General features: G+C 32.9%; 1 protein-coding gene across 2 annotated transcripts in view; it reads left to right on the forward strand.

The window, feature by feature from the left end:
* The window catches only part of LOC115874268 (pickpocket protein 28-like), a 55,786-nt gene extending 44,691 nt beyond the window's left edge, over positions 1–11,095 (forward strand). For both annotated transcript variants that reach the window (XM_030889367.1, XM_030889368.1), the window contains exons 8-10: positions 6,273–6,537; positions 9,712–9,771; positions 9,991–11,095. In XM_030889367.1, coding sequence (XP_030745227.1) covers positions 6,273–6,537; positions 9,712–9,771; positions 9,991–10,463 — 798 coding nt within the window. In that variant the 3' untranslated portion in view covers positions 10,464–11,095. The remainder of the gene's footprint in view (positions 1–6,272; positions 6,538–9,711; positions 9,772–9,990) is intronic.
* Positions 11,096–14,626: the final 3,531 nt, after the last annotated feature.

A 14,626-nucleotide genomic window follows, 5' to 3' on the forward strand; every position in this document is an offset into this window, starting at 1 on the left:
CTTTATTTTTAGAAAATGTTAAATATGTCAAAAACCTTACATTTTAATCATATACTTCCTTATAAAACTCACCTTTATTATTCTCCCAGAATTCGAAAATCAATTAATATATAGGGTGTTCCATTACAATAAACACAACTTTGATATGTAACTTTTTTGGGAACACCCTGTAGAACTCTTTATATTTTTAGAAAGTGCTCTGAATTAACCTATACAGGGTGAGTTTTCTACGATGTTCTCTACTGGAGATAGAGAGTCGGTTAAATGGGGAAAGAATTGCAGTTTTGTGGGGTCATATAAATATGCGCTCTTTAGATTTTTGAAAAAGTTCATGGCTTACTAGATATTTCGAAAAAAAAACAAATTTTAGCTATTTTAAAAATTGTCTCTAATTCCCTTATAATCTATTTTAGACAAAAAGTTTTCAGATAAAATTTGTCGATAATCACATTCCTAATGAGTTTGTGTTCTCCGATTTTTTCTAAAGCCTGTCATTTTTGACATATGACACAAACTTATGTTTTTTTAAATGGAAACCATAGTTGACCATGACTTCATAAAAAGCGCCATTTTTTAAGCTTTTCAGCGATATAAGCTATATGTTTTTTTCGAAAAATTACTAGCGTTAAGCTAGCGAGTTATAGCCAATTCTTATTATTTTTAAACAATTTCACTTAGTTAGCCATAGGAACAAGTTCAATCGTCGTTACTCTCAGAAATATCAAACTGTCACATCCAAACTTTCTAAATTAAAATAACCAAAAATTGTAAATATGAATTTTCCAAATGAAGAAAATTGTGTAGGATTACTGGTTCAACGTATGCTTTTTAGAGAATGGTTTTCAAGACATGTTAGAAAAGTTAAATTTAGAGGCTCGCGCATCAATAGAGTGGTTCCAACATGGCTTTTATTATGACACTCCCTCTCCCCCCCCCCCATAATGAAAGAAATGCTAAAAACTATTTATATCATAATTATTCAAACTTTGGGATAGGAAAAGGTGCACCAATTACATGGACCCCCTCGATCACCTAACCTATCCATTTTAGATTTTTTTATGCGGTATATTTTTTGAACATTTTCGAAAATAACTTGTAACTTGTATGTATAGTGATATTATTTTTTAAAGCTTTAGTTTGTGTAATGAAAATTGCAATGAAAAAAAATATTCTGTCTTTAATAAGTTATAAATTATAATAATTAAATAACTAACAGAATAAGAATACCATACCAACTCAGTGAAATTAGTCAAGAAAGATAAGAGTTGGCTATAACTCAGTTATTTTTCGAAAAAAGCATATTATAGCTTATATCACTGAAAAGCTTAAAAAATGGCGCTTTTTATGAAGTTATGGCCAACTATGGTTTCCATTTAAAAAAAAACATAAGTCAAAAATAACAGGCTTTAGAAAAAAAACGGAGAACACAACCTCATTAAGAATGCGATTATCTACAACTTTTATCTGAAAACTTTTTGTCTAAAATAGACTATAATGGAATTAGGGACCATTTTTAAATTAGCCGAAATTTGTTTTTTTCGAAATATCTAGTAAGCTATGAACTTTTTCAAAAATCTGAAAGGCGCATATTTATGACCCCACAAAATTGCAATTCTTTCCCTATTTAACCGACTCTCTATCTCCAGTAGTTTCCGAGATACCCATAGAGAACATCGTAGGAAACGCACCCTGTATATACTCACAAAATTTCATTTCAATACAAATTGTCGTTCTCATTGGAGCCTCCGCGGTAGTGATGGGCAAAACTGTTATTTTTAGATAACAGTTGAAACTGTTATAGTTATTTATAAAAAACAGCTTAAAATAACAGCTTAAAATAACAGCTTAAAAATAACAGGTTTCTTTATTTTACTGCTAAATATCTGAAAGAGTATGAGGCGGTCACCGCCAGGCGTATTAACGCAGTTGCAAGTTGCAACAATGACGTGCTCGCTGGTAGTATTTCCAGGGTGTCAAAACATTTCTAAATATCGATTGTTATCTAAAATACCTCTCTAAAAACGGTGGTTGTTTACAAATAAGCGCTGTTTACAAATTGCGATATAAAAAAAGCCAAAATTCCGCCACTCGTCTAGACCTATACATTCCGATCTACCTACGCCCTGCCCCTCGATCCGCGTAGATCTTGAATTGCGTAGCAGTGTACAGGGTGCATCTCACTCGACGGGCGAGAAGCTCTTAGTTATGATTTTACCATTTGCGGTCAAAAAATAGCCATATAAGAAAATGTGTAGTATATTCTTCATAAGTAAACCATCTAGACACTAGAGTTCGAATTAATTTTACACTTAAACTAACGTGTACCCGCGACTTCGTCCGCGTCGAATTAATCATTTCTAATGGTGATGATAAAGCAAAACAAGAATTTCCATTAACATACAAACTGGATAAACTTTTCTCACATTTGCCAAAAATAAGCTTTCTAACGTCGAGCAGTTTAAGCAGAATCGTGGTTAATCAATTACTCAACTTTTTGGAACACCCTGTATGATTTTTTTAAAAATTTCAGAATATGTAAAAAAACAAAATAAATTATGCGTGTCCAGGCGTTTTCCCGAAAGACTAACCATTTTTTAAATAACAAATATTGTAATATTTGAGAGGCGTTTTCACCCTGTTGGAATTTGAGATTTGAGAAACCCCTCCTTATCGAACCTCAACCCCACAGTCAATCCGTTTACCAAAAATCAGCTTTAAACGTCAAGCAGTTTAAGCAGAATAGTGATTACTCAATGGTCATATTTTATGAAACACCCTGTATATATTTTTAAAAAATCTTAAAATATGTAAAACAACATAATAAAATATACGTGTTTTTTTGTTAGTTTTTCCGAAAAACTCACCGGTTTTTAAATAAAAAATATTCTAATATTTGAGAGTAGTTTCACCCCCTTAGAATTCGAGTTTCGAAAAATCCCTTCTTAGCGAACCTCTACACACTAAAGTCAATCCGTTTTCCAAAAATCAGCTTTTTTTTTTTTTTTACGTCAAGGGCTTTAAGCAGGATCGTGATTAATCAATGACCAGATTTTTCAAAACACCCTGTATACATTTTTAAAAAATCTTAAAATATTATTCTGAAAATTTTTCCGAATAAATAAATACCTAAATATTGAAACTTAATAAGTACTGAAACATACAGCGCCATAATATCTACACCACCGCCCGTTATGCTCGTAACAGGTTGAAACAGAATCTATCTAAAACAACTGATGCGTTATTCTCCAACCTGTTTCGAACCTCCATCGACAATCGACCGATGCAGCAGCGTTCCTTTCCCACTCCGATTATCTCGACCACCGCCCTGTTATGCTCGTAGCAGGTTGAAAAACAACGTATCTAAAATGACTGCTTCTCCAACCCGTTGCGAGCCTCCATCGACAATCGACCGATGCAGCAGCGTTCCTTTCCAACTCCTGTTATCTCGAGCGCCAGGCGTTATGCCCGCAACTGTTTCAAAAAACCTGCTTCTTTTATATCCTATTATTTTTAAGCTGTTGCAAACCCAATACGACCATCAACGGTATCGACCGAAGCAGCTACGTTCGCCGTAGCGCTTTCCCCACTCCGTTGTCCGTTGTCTCGCCGCCTGTATCGATGGTTGACGAAATAACATGTTTTCCATCCATACTAGTTGTTTTTTGGAATTGCTGAATTGCTTCGAGCAGCATAGAATTTCGGCGGTGCAGAGCGCCGACTTCGTTTTTCGTTTCACGAGCGGCCGATCTCTACGTGTCGTTATTTTATATCTGTTATTTTTTAGAAGTAGTAACGGTTGCGTTATGTTATTTATAAATAATTGTTATAAAATAACAGATAGTTAAATAACATTTAAATACAATATTTAAGCTATTAGAATAAAGCGCAAAAATGTGAAAAGTTTGAAAAAAATAAAACACCCTGTATTTTTTGCTTCAATTCTCCAAGGGTATCAAAGTTTTTAATACTCAATATTTACCGAAGTTTATTTATTGATCAGATATTGTGTTGCAATAATAAACAAAATACTATATGTCTAAATACTAGAGGGTCTAAAAATTTATATTTAATAATTACTAGCTTTGAACGGCTTTAATCATTTGTTTAATTTAAATAGAACACCCGGTATATTTTACGAGAATCAGGCGCAGAATTAAATTGTCTATCAAATTGTATTTTACCATTTTTTACCTCTCTTCAAGTTTTCCCAGAAAATGCATTTTCTTATAATTTAGACCTCAATATATCACTATACCCATGGAATATTGACATTTTAGATTATTTTTAAAGATGTAACAAATTTTAGTAATAGCTTCCTCATTTCATTAAAAATTAAAAAAAATGTTTACAATGTTTCAATACTTTTTGTTATAGAGGACCAATTAATATGATCCCACTATTCAAACTACATTAATTGACTGTTTACGTTGATTAATAATAATTGCTCTAAATATTAAAAAACTGAAATTTGTATGTGTATTAGACAGTGTGGTAAAATGTAACACCTTATAAATTTTATTTGATATTTTGACAAATGCTGATGTATAACAACAAAGACGTTCTTCTTCTTCTTCTTTTTTTATGATGGAACAAAGACGTTCATTTTCATAACCTATTATTATATTGATTTCTTTGTCAGATCCACATTTATTTAGAATAATTTATTAATTAAAAAATAAATTAAGTATGTAATTAACTATTTTTGGACGGAAATAATGGTGGAATATTTAATTGGTATACTCTTTTAGAAAGATTTAAATAGTTTTCTTCTTGTAAACATATGGGCTTGCAATATTATTATTTTTACCACCTGTACATTATGTACATATGTTGCTTTAAAAAAATCTAAAATATCAATATTCCATGCATATAGTGATAAATTAGGTCTAAATTAGAAGAAAATGCATTTTCTACGAAAACTTGAAGAGATAGGTAACAACTGGTAAAATATAATTTGATAGATATTTAATTCTGCATCTGATTCATGTAAAATATACAGGGTGTTCTATTTAAATTAAACAAGTTTTTGCCTTTTAAAGCTAGTAATTATTTAATATAAATTTTTGGACACTCTATATAAGGTAGTATAATTCTTATTATTGCAACGCAATATCTGATCAATATACAATCTTCAGTAAATATTTAGTCTTAAAAACTTTGATACCCTTGGAGAAATAAAGCATTAAATTTTTTACTGCAATTTCACAAAATTGAAAGTATTTCAAAAACTTAAGGTTTAAGTGTGATAAACCTTAATTAATAATAAACCAAAATTAGCATTATTTCAATCTTAAAATCTAAAAATAGAATAATATACAGGGTGTTCCATTTAAAAAAATACAACTATAATATTTTTTACTTATTTGGGACACTCTGTATCTTGTAAAATTATTTTTAAATTGTAGCTCTAATGGTACTTTTGTAAAAATCTAATCGTTTAGCTACAATACTCCGTGTCGTATGTGGTGAACAACACTGTATATATGCTAGACTCATATGCCGAATTCGCCCATTGAGCGAAATAAATACATCCACAAAGCTGCACAAAAGAGTTTTGATTGCATTGGTTTCAACTTCTATGCTGAGGGGGTTAATATTCTGTTTTTATATTATATAAAAAAAATAATCCCATCCGCAAAGAAGTTATATAATATAATAGTATATTAAACAACGAGTTTCGAAAACGACGTTTTGCACACGAGTTCGACAGTTTGTTGGCTCGAGCCGCAGGCAAGAGCCACAAGTCGAACGAGTGTACAAAGAAGTTTTCGAACGAGTTTTTTACGCTATTTTTTCTACGACTACAAATTAGCAACAGACTCACTCAGTTTTTGCCAGTTTTGTGGAATAATTTTCGATGTAATGATGACACTTTTCTGACGGCTGCGTTGCGTTTGGCGTTTCAGCTAAACATTGGAGGTTAAAAATGTTAAAATTGGCACATGTCGTTTGCAAAATGACACATGTCGTGCGCTAAATTCTTAGCACACAACAGTTTGCAAAACGCCAATTTCAGATCGAGTTTTCCGTGTGTCAAACTGCATTTTCTAAGCTAGTCGTAGAAAAGGACTCTTTATAGCCACAAAGTTGCACGAAAGAGTTTTGATTGCATCATAAATGCAAGCATTTAATCATATCGCGAAATGAGTATTTAGTTCGCCTAACATACCAAATCTCGTTTTTTTTTATCTGAAAAAATAAAAATGTTAAAGGGGTGAGCCACTTTTGAGACGCACACGGTATATGCTTTATAAAGTATATTTATTTTTCAGATTTTTTTGCACAATCCGGTCGAAACACCTGGAAAGAAATACTTTAGAGCTGCTCTAAACGAAGAACTTTTGGTAGCTGTTAAGCCGGACATGATGACCACATCTAAAGTTTTGGAGACGTATGAAGCTCATAGAAGGCAATGTTATTTTCCAGAAGAGAGAAATCTGTCCTTCTTTCAAAGTTATACTCAAGATAATTGCAAACTTGAATGTGATGCAAATTTTATTTTGAAAAAATGTAATTGTGTTGCTTATTTTATGCCACGTAAGTACGAGTATATACAAGTACATTTTTTTATTTTATTAAATACAAAATTAATCATATTTAATGACTTAGGGTGGCTGCAACGAAGCTGGTTTTTATCAAGCGAAACCTTCGGTCGGAGTTTATATGTATAGGAGTGAATTGCTATGGCATTCTAGTAAGTCGGAGAGAGCAAAAATACGAAGTATTTATTACATAATCACTTAATTTGAGGCTAGATTCCATGCGCTTTGAAAAATACTTGCCTTCTGTCTTTATTCAGTACTTCTTATTTTAATAAACTTGTTGACCGTACTCTTCGTACACACGAAAATTGGCACCCAGGACCAGAAATGTCGACCCATAGTATAAAAACCAATTGTTATGTTTTAACAGCAGGATTACGGGACGTCGCACAGTGGGCAAAAATCCAGAAGTATGTTGCAAAAATTCTTTTATTGTACGATTTCATTCAAATTTGGTAAAAACATTCTATGCCAGTAGCCCGTGAACCCAGTTAGTTTTGGCTGACTTGAGATTGGCTGGGAGTGGTGGGGGGATTCATAAAATGGAAAAATCATCTTTTGACTAATACAGCTACCAAAATGCGGAAAGAATATGTAAAACTTGGAAAATAAGTTGGTTATAATAATGGTTTTATAATTCGCAAACTCTCTATTTATTTATCTAGTAATGCTAAAACACTCTATTTTAAAATCGATTAGAGAAAATAGTATGATTCATTGGCAAGTAATGTAAACACTTACGATCAGGTAAAATTGTGATGTAAGAGGAGGCTTAGCTTGCCTACGGCGGTTCAGTAGTAGACTGGCCAGCCGGTTGTTGTGTTGTGTTTTGTCATAGAGCTGATATTTGGGGGTTGAGAGTCTTTTGACTATAAACGTTGCAAGTACTGTAAGGCAACGGGTCGTTTGACCGGAAGAAAACCTCTGGTGACGTCTTTCCTTCGAGGTTGGTCTTGAGAGTTTGAGGTCTCCCTTGTCTTCTCGATTGACACGATGCGGCGTTGAGGTAGAGAGACTAGTGAGGTACCCCAATTAGCTTATTCGATTGGGTGCGAATCTGTTTAGCGGCAGAGTTGCGTCCGGGGGAAGCCCCTATACTATTTCAGGTGACACTAGCTAGTTGTTGAAGATGATTAACCAATATATAACCGAATGATATTTGAATTAGATGGAAAATGTGGAATGGGATATATTTAATAGAATATATCAGTGGCTAGGGGGCGGAGTACCCCCGGGTGAGTCTTACTATTTAACTATCAATTTTATCCAGATCAGTAAATGTTTGTTTTGTTATTTTCATGTACAATGAGAGAGTGATTGCCAATGACCAACTAAATGGATATTTGAAGTGAATTTGCATTGTGAGACCCGGTTGAGTAAGCTCCAGAAAATAGCGATTTTACAAATATTTTACATTTCACTAAATTTTACGATTTTTGGCAGAGCCAAGATGAAACAGACAAATATTGAGCAATTATTACTCCTCCGGCATATACAGGGTTTGTTAGGTTAGGTATATATATATTGACATCCTCTGTATCTTTTTTATTAGACGTTTTCGAAAAAAGTGTCTTGAATAAAAGTTTAATGGTCTGGAATACATTTTTCAAAACAGTCTTCTTTGCATATACCGGGTGCCTTAGAAATCCTGTGCGTGGCCCAACTTTCTTATTTAAAATTAGTACCCAATTTTTTATTTATTTTTTTTATTTTCTTCTAAAAATCCTAACTACTTTTATGTAGCATATCCCATACCTAATTTGAAATAAGATAGTTGAACCACGCCCAGATTTTTTGAAGCACTTTGGATATGCGAAATATACTTTTTTGGCAAATTTATTCAAAACCACTTTCATTTGAGACAGTTTTCGGAAACGTCAAATAAAAAAGATAAAGGGGGTGTCAATGTATAAAAGAAAACCCTAAGTATACTAATCCAGTCGAACTTTTATTCAAGATGGTTTGTCATTGTCATTCGTATAAGTTGGGTCTCTAATAATACCAGACAATATGTGAACAATATTTTATTATTATATTTTAAATAAGTAACAATATTCTGAGACTTAAACAATGACGATTTCGAAAATAACATAACTTATACCTATTAAAAATATCTAAATTTTATTTTACCACCTACTATTTACTGATATTTTGTTTTATAACAGCTGGAAGCAATGGTCACGAGGTGCACATTTATAAATCTGAAAGAAAAATCCATTTCATTTAATTTAAAAAATTAGGTACTGTCAAAATTTGTCAATTTGTCAAAAAATGTCATTTGACATTTATGACATACCTCTTCGGAAATCTTGAGAAAAATTACGTAACTTTATATTTCAAGTTCTTCTCTAGCTACTATAACAATTAATTATTATTTTTTTATATTTAAGTATCCACATAAAGGATCTTACTATACACATACGCATGGAGACATACGCTTCCAATAAGTTTAAAGTTGCGCTTTTTTGCGATTTTTTTGACTTAACTTTTCTAAGATAGAATATATGCCACTATCAAAAAAACCTTAAATGATTATGTTCTACTTTAACCTTTACCTAGTTTTTATCCAAAAAATCAAAATAAAAGATCCTTTTTTACTTACCTTGACATTAAATTTACCGCAACCGGGAATCTACGTAAAACACATTATGACAATTTCACAATAATTATTGACAGCAAGCTAAGGTCGTCCGATTCAATTGTTATAATACTGTGTCACTTGAATGCAATGCCTACTATTTAAAAAATTGTAGAAAAAAGGCAGTTATTGGACACAAATTAACTGAAAATGTAGGTTTTGCGCAAAGTTCGTTTTACAGCCCCTCGAAAGAGACTCCGAATAAGGTTTTTTGTTAGTTTTATGTGGTTTCCTCTTAACTAATATGTTTCCAATCTAATGTTATTTCCATAAATGCTAACTGTGGATGTTATTTTTTGCAACTTGGTTTGGACATATTGCCTACTGTGCGTCGGCATCGTTGGAACCACCCTTAGTAAGATACCCCTTTTTAACGTGGCATGTTTGAAGTTTCCTATAACTAAAACTTTTAGAAAACTATTTATTGTATGACCTAGTAGCAAATGAATTGGGTAAAAGTATTATTTTATATTTTTAGAAATATAAAATTTAAAAAATAAATATAATAACATAATGCAAATATTGTTTTAGATGAAGAAAATACTCCTATATGTGGACCGGGAAGCCACGCGTGTATGTTTGAAGCTCAATGTAAGTTAATTCATTTTCTTTGAAATATTAAAAATATATTTAAAACATGTGTGTTTACCAAGATTTACTTCCAATATAGATATTTAGTTCATAAAACAAATAAATAAATTTTGTGTCCACTTTTACTTTTGCTTTTTCTTTCATAATATAAGTATATGGTTCGGTTTTTGAAATGTTTTTTTAGAAATATTACAGTAATTCATTTTATTTGCTTTGCAGATGAACTTCTACGTCTCAAAGTTTCACTAGAACTGAACAACGGACAAGAGAACTCAAACTTCGCTTCAGAATGTGACTGTTTACCGAGCTGCACATCCCTGATTTACAATGCTGAGACTTCTCAAACTCAATTCAACTGGCAAAAATGGTTGGAGTCCAGCAAATTTGACATCAATGAATTCGAGCCCGGCATTCAGATGACCAGAGTTGATATTTTTTTCAAGGAACAACAGTTTATTACTTCGGAAAGGACGGGTGTTGGTGCGAGTAACGAGTTGTATGGTATTACCGATTTTCTTGCCAACTGCGGCGGTATTTTGGGTCTTTTCACTGGTTTTTCTTTCTTATCGATAGTGGAAATTGTTTATTTCTTGTCGCTGAGGTTGATTTGTAACGTTAAGAAGCACGGATTGCATTATTGGTCTGGATCTCCCGATTTAGTTAATAACGATATATGCATCCATAAGAAATAATTTCATAATAACATTATAATTCACTTATCGTTATTTTTTGTAAATGAATGGCTATAGGGTAGAACATACAGGGTGGCGCATCGTACGACGCGGAGGCTACGAGAAGAACGGTATATCTAAATGAATTTTGGGAGCTAAAAATATATGTTTTACAGAGTGTAAAGTTACGCATAATAAGTTACGCATAAAAGTTATTACTTTTATAATAGATCACCCTATATATTAATTGATTTTTGGACTCTAGGAAAAAATAGAGGTCAGTGTCATTAAAGAAGCATATGTCTAAAATGTAAAGTTTTGGAGATATTTCACGTTTTGTGAAAATGAAGTAATTTAGCCTATAAATAGCCCTATTATGGTAATTCACCCTTATAACCTGATATTTAGTTAAAATAACCATTGTATGATAAATCAAATTAAAATTTAACCCGAAAAGTTATACAGGGTGAGACAAATTTAATATTGAACATTGGTCAATTTAGACATTACACACCTATATCGATCTGTTTTACTGCCTATCCTTACACAATTGTAATAGATATAATTAATATTTTTCACAAATTAGGTATCTGCACTAAAAACTTTTATTTCTCCATAACTCAAATTATACTCAATAGAATTGCAAAAATGACATAAACTGATATATGGTATTTTCCCAATTTTGTCATGTATGTTACATATGTAAAAAAGTTTAATAAATAAAACAAATTAAATGTATCAATCTGGAAATTTGTTTCATTTATCCATATCTGATGAGCAGCCACGAGGTTTTATAAAAGCCGGCGCACAGTGGGCCAGGAAGTAACTAGGAGTTTGACTAATTCAATTTCTTTTTGTATGTCAACAACTTTTATCTAAATATGTATTAAAAAATGAATAAATACAATTTTTACGAACATCGGACTTTAATAAACTATAATTGTTGCTATACAGGGTACTCCCTAAATACCCTATGCAGGGTATAACTTTATTAACAAAATGAAAGGCGCGAATCCTCACTTAATTTTAAAATGAAGATGTAGGATAACATTTTTTCGAATTTCTCTTCTGTTTTGGTATACAGAGTGTCAATGATAACTAATTAAATGGATTTGTATATAATCAGAGAATATGTAACAGAGAGTTTTTTTTCTTGAAGATGAGGCAAGGTGCTAAAAAAGTTAAGAGGCAATAAATTTCACGGCTAACCGAAAAGGCCAACCACAAAGTTAACTTATTTTTAATAAATAGATCCAGCTATTCAGAATCACTGCTACTGTCATTATTGTCGTTGAAAGATGATGGATGTGGATCAAATGATTTTAGTAAATTTAGAGCTTCGGGAACAAGCTTTTTCTTTTTGGATAACTTAAGTTTTCTTAAACTTGTAATTAGTGGATTAGAAGAAATTAATAAATTATGAAATACATCTGTATTAGTCTCGATTCTGCTCATTTTTCTTGAATGACATTCCCTGTATCGTCTGTACTCCTTATTTCGAGCTTCTTGAGCTTCCTCCGATAATTGTCCGATGGGTACAGGAGACGATTTTATGATATCCCCCCATGAATAAGAATTTTATGTATAGTGACAGGCATTTTGTACCACGGATAAAGAAATACAAATTGCTTGCCAGTTTCTAAGGAGTATGATTTAAAATTATTAATGTCAATGCTGAATCCGCTGGTAATAACTTGTAGGATCACAAAGAATCGATATATTAAATTTTGATCCAAACCTGTTATTTCGGCAGATATTGTAAAATTTTGGAAAAATTTGCGCGCGGTATTACCGTCATTACTTGTACCAACACCTTGTTTCACTACATCTACAATTATGCCTAAACGATTTCTAAACTCTTTTTAAATTCTTTGCTTTTCGTTTTGACTTCGGTTACTCGGTTTGAATTATTTAAAAATTATTTTTTTAAAATGGAGCAGCTGGGAGCAAGATTTTGTTTTGCAGAAAACATTATAAGATGTTTCTTAAATACACGGTAGTAACAGTGGCCCTAAAGGATGCTAAAATTTTAACATATTGCTTAATAAAATTAAAAAACCCTTTATTTGGCAATTTTTTTTGGTGTTACTTAAAATGTAGGATTTCTTTAGGATAGTTGTGTTTCAGAGTAACCTTATCAGCATAAAATTAATATGAAAACTTCCCTTCCCTGGTTTCTTGCATGTTTACTTTGGTAAAAAAACAATTTCTTTGAAAAACAGCTCCAGTTTTAACAGGCAAAATTCTATAAATTGAACAACACAAAATGACGCGTCAACAAACTTAACAAAATTATTGTTGATACTCGCACCATTACAACGGAGCGAGTTCATTTGATTGTTTTCTGATGCTTCATGGTATACTTAATCAGTCTGCGATAAGAAAGAAAAAAATTCGACGAAATAAGTTCTGGGTCCATTTCAATCGCTAAGGCTATCTCTGGCCCACTGTGCGGCGCCCCTGCGCACAAATGTATTAGTTGGTTTATACCAAGGTTTAGGTAAGGCGCCCATTGGGACGCATGCCACGCAACCCATGCAAGGCATTTCTCGAGGCGACCCACGCAAGTTGACCGTGTGCTGTGCCAGAAGCGCATATAGCTGCACAAGCCAGACGCTCACATGCACAAATCTTATTAGATTATTTCTTAGGTTTAGTTTGTTTATGGAAAAGGCAAAGTGCACAATGTCGGCAGTTTCTGAAATAGAATATTTACTAGATTTTAGTTCTGAGTCAGATTCGGAGGAATAGTGAGAAACAGAAATTCTGCTATACGATGTGAAAAACGCCGAAAATATTTTTGAATGAGCAATTACATGAAAAAACGACGAACTCATGGGGAATTCGTTTTGACATCTGAATTGTCGGATGCGGAGTTTGGTTTGGTTTGGTTTGGAACTACTTCCGGTTAAATAGAGAGCACTTTTCTGAAGTGCACAGCATTATAGAACCTATTATTTTTTCCTGCATCTTGAAAACTGCATGTAAATATGCCGCACGCACAAGGAAATCTGTCTCGACTACAAAGTGACGCACGACGAATTCAACACATTCGTGGCCTGTGTTGCGCTGCGTCTCAATTTGCGGACAGGTATTAGCTTGCTTGTGTTGCAAAAATTTCCCTTGCGCTGTCTTGCGTGGGTTGCGTGGCATTCGTCACAATGTGCGCCTTGCTTTAGGTAAGTCTGTCCGCAAATTGAGTAGTGATGGGATAACTCAAGCGAAAATTCACTCGAGTACTCGATTATTGAAATAACCGACATCGCTCGTGACATCAAGTGACGAGTACCAAGCGACGAACGCAAGCGATCCTAGAATGAAATAAATTGAAATCCGATTTTAAAGTGACCTACTCGATAAAAAGCCGAGCGAATTTTCTACATACATTGCAGGTAGCAAATTTATATGACGCCGTATATACCGGGTGCGTCTCAAAAGTGGCTCACCCCTATTAATAGTAATACTTTTTTATTTTTTTAGATAAAAAAAATGAGATTTGGTATGTTAGTATATGACATAAATTAGGATTGATTGACGTATTCAATTGTTTTCTGTCACTTCCTGTTTCACCGGAAATGACTACAATTTTTGATTTTTAAATGGCACCCCGGTATTTTTACTTTATTCGATAGAAAATGACATTCTAAATAGAATGACGTATCATATGTCAACTTTTGACATATTCGCTTAAAAACAAATTGTATTTTAAATTTCAATCTAGAGTGCCATGGCTGTGTTAAAAACACAAATTTTTAATCAATGAGCCTTGGAAAAATAGATTTGATCGTCTAATGTTTTTAGTGTCTTGCCCTGGCCGCTTAAAAGATGCCCAAATCGTATTTTTGATCATATCTCAATTTTTTTCAGATGGAACGAGGGTGGATCATTAGCATATTTCGAAAAAGATTTTTTTTACGAATAATTTGGTCACTTGGTACTTCGAGTCAAATTGTCGTTATGAACCGCATGTTACAATTTCAAATAAACCATATGCGAAAAGGTTAAAAGTTGACATGTGATATGTCATTCTATTCAGAGTGTCATTTTCTACCAAATAAAGTAAAAAAATACCGAGGGTGCGATTTAAAAATCAAAAGTTGCAGTCATTTCCGGTGAAACCTTGTGCGTCCGGCACATCCTTGTGCGTTCGGCACATTTACATGCAGTTTTCAAGATGCAAGAAA

The sequence above is a fragment of the Sitophilus oryzae genome, unplaced genomic scaffold (genome assembly GCF_002938485.1).
Source record: "Sitophilus oryzae breed Bouriz unplaced genomic scaffold, Soryzae_2.0 scaffold_125_pilon_pilon, whole genome shotgun sequence".
In the NCBI taxonomy this organism is placed as follows: domain Eukaryota; kingdom Metazoa; phylum Arthropoda; class Insecta; order Coleoptera; family Curculionidae; genus Sitophilus; species Sitophilus oryzae.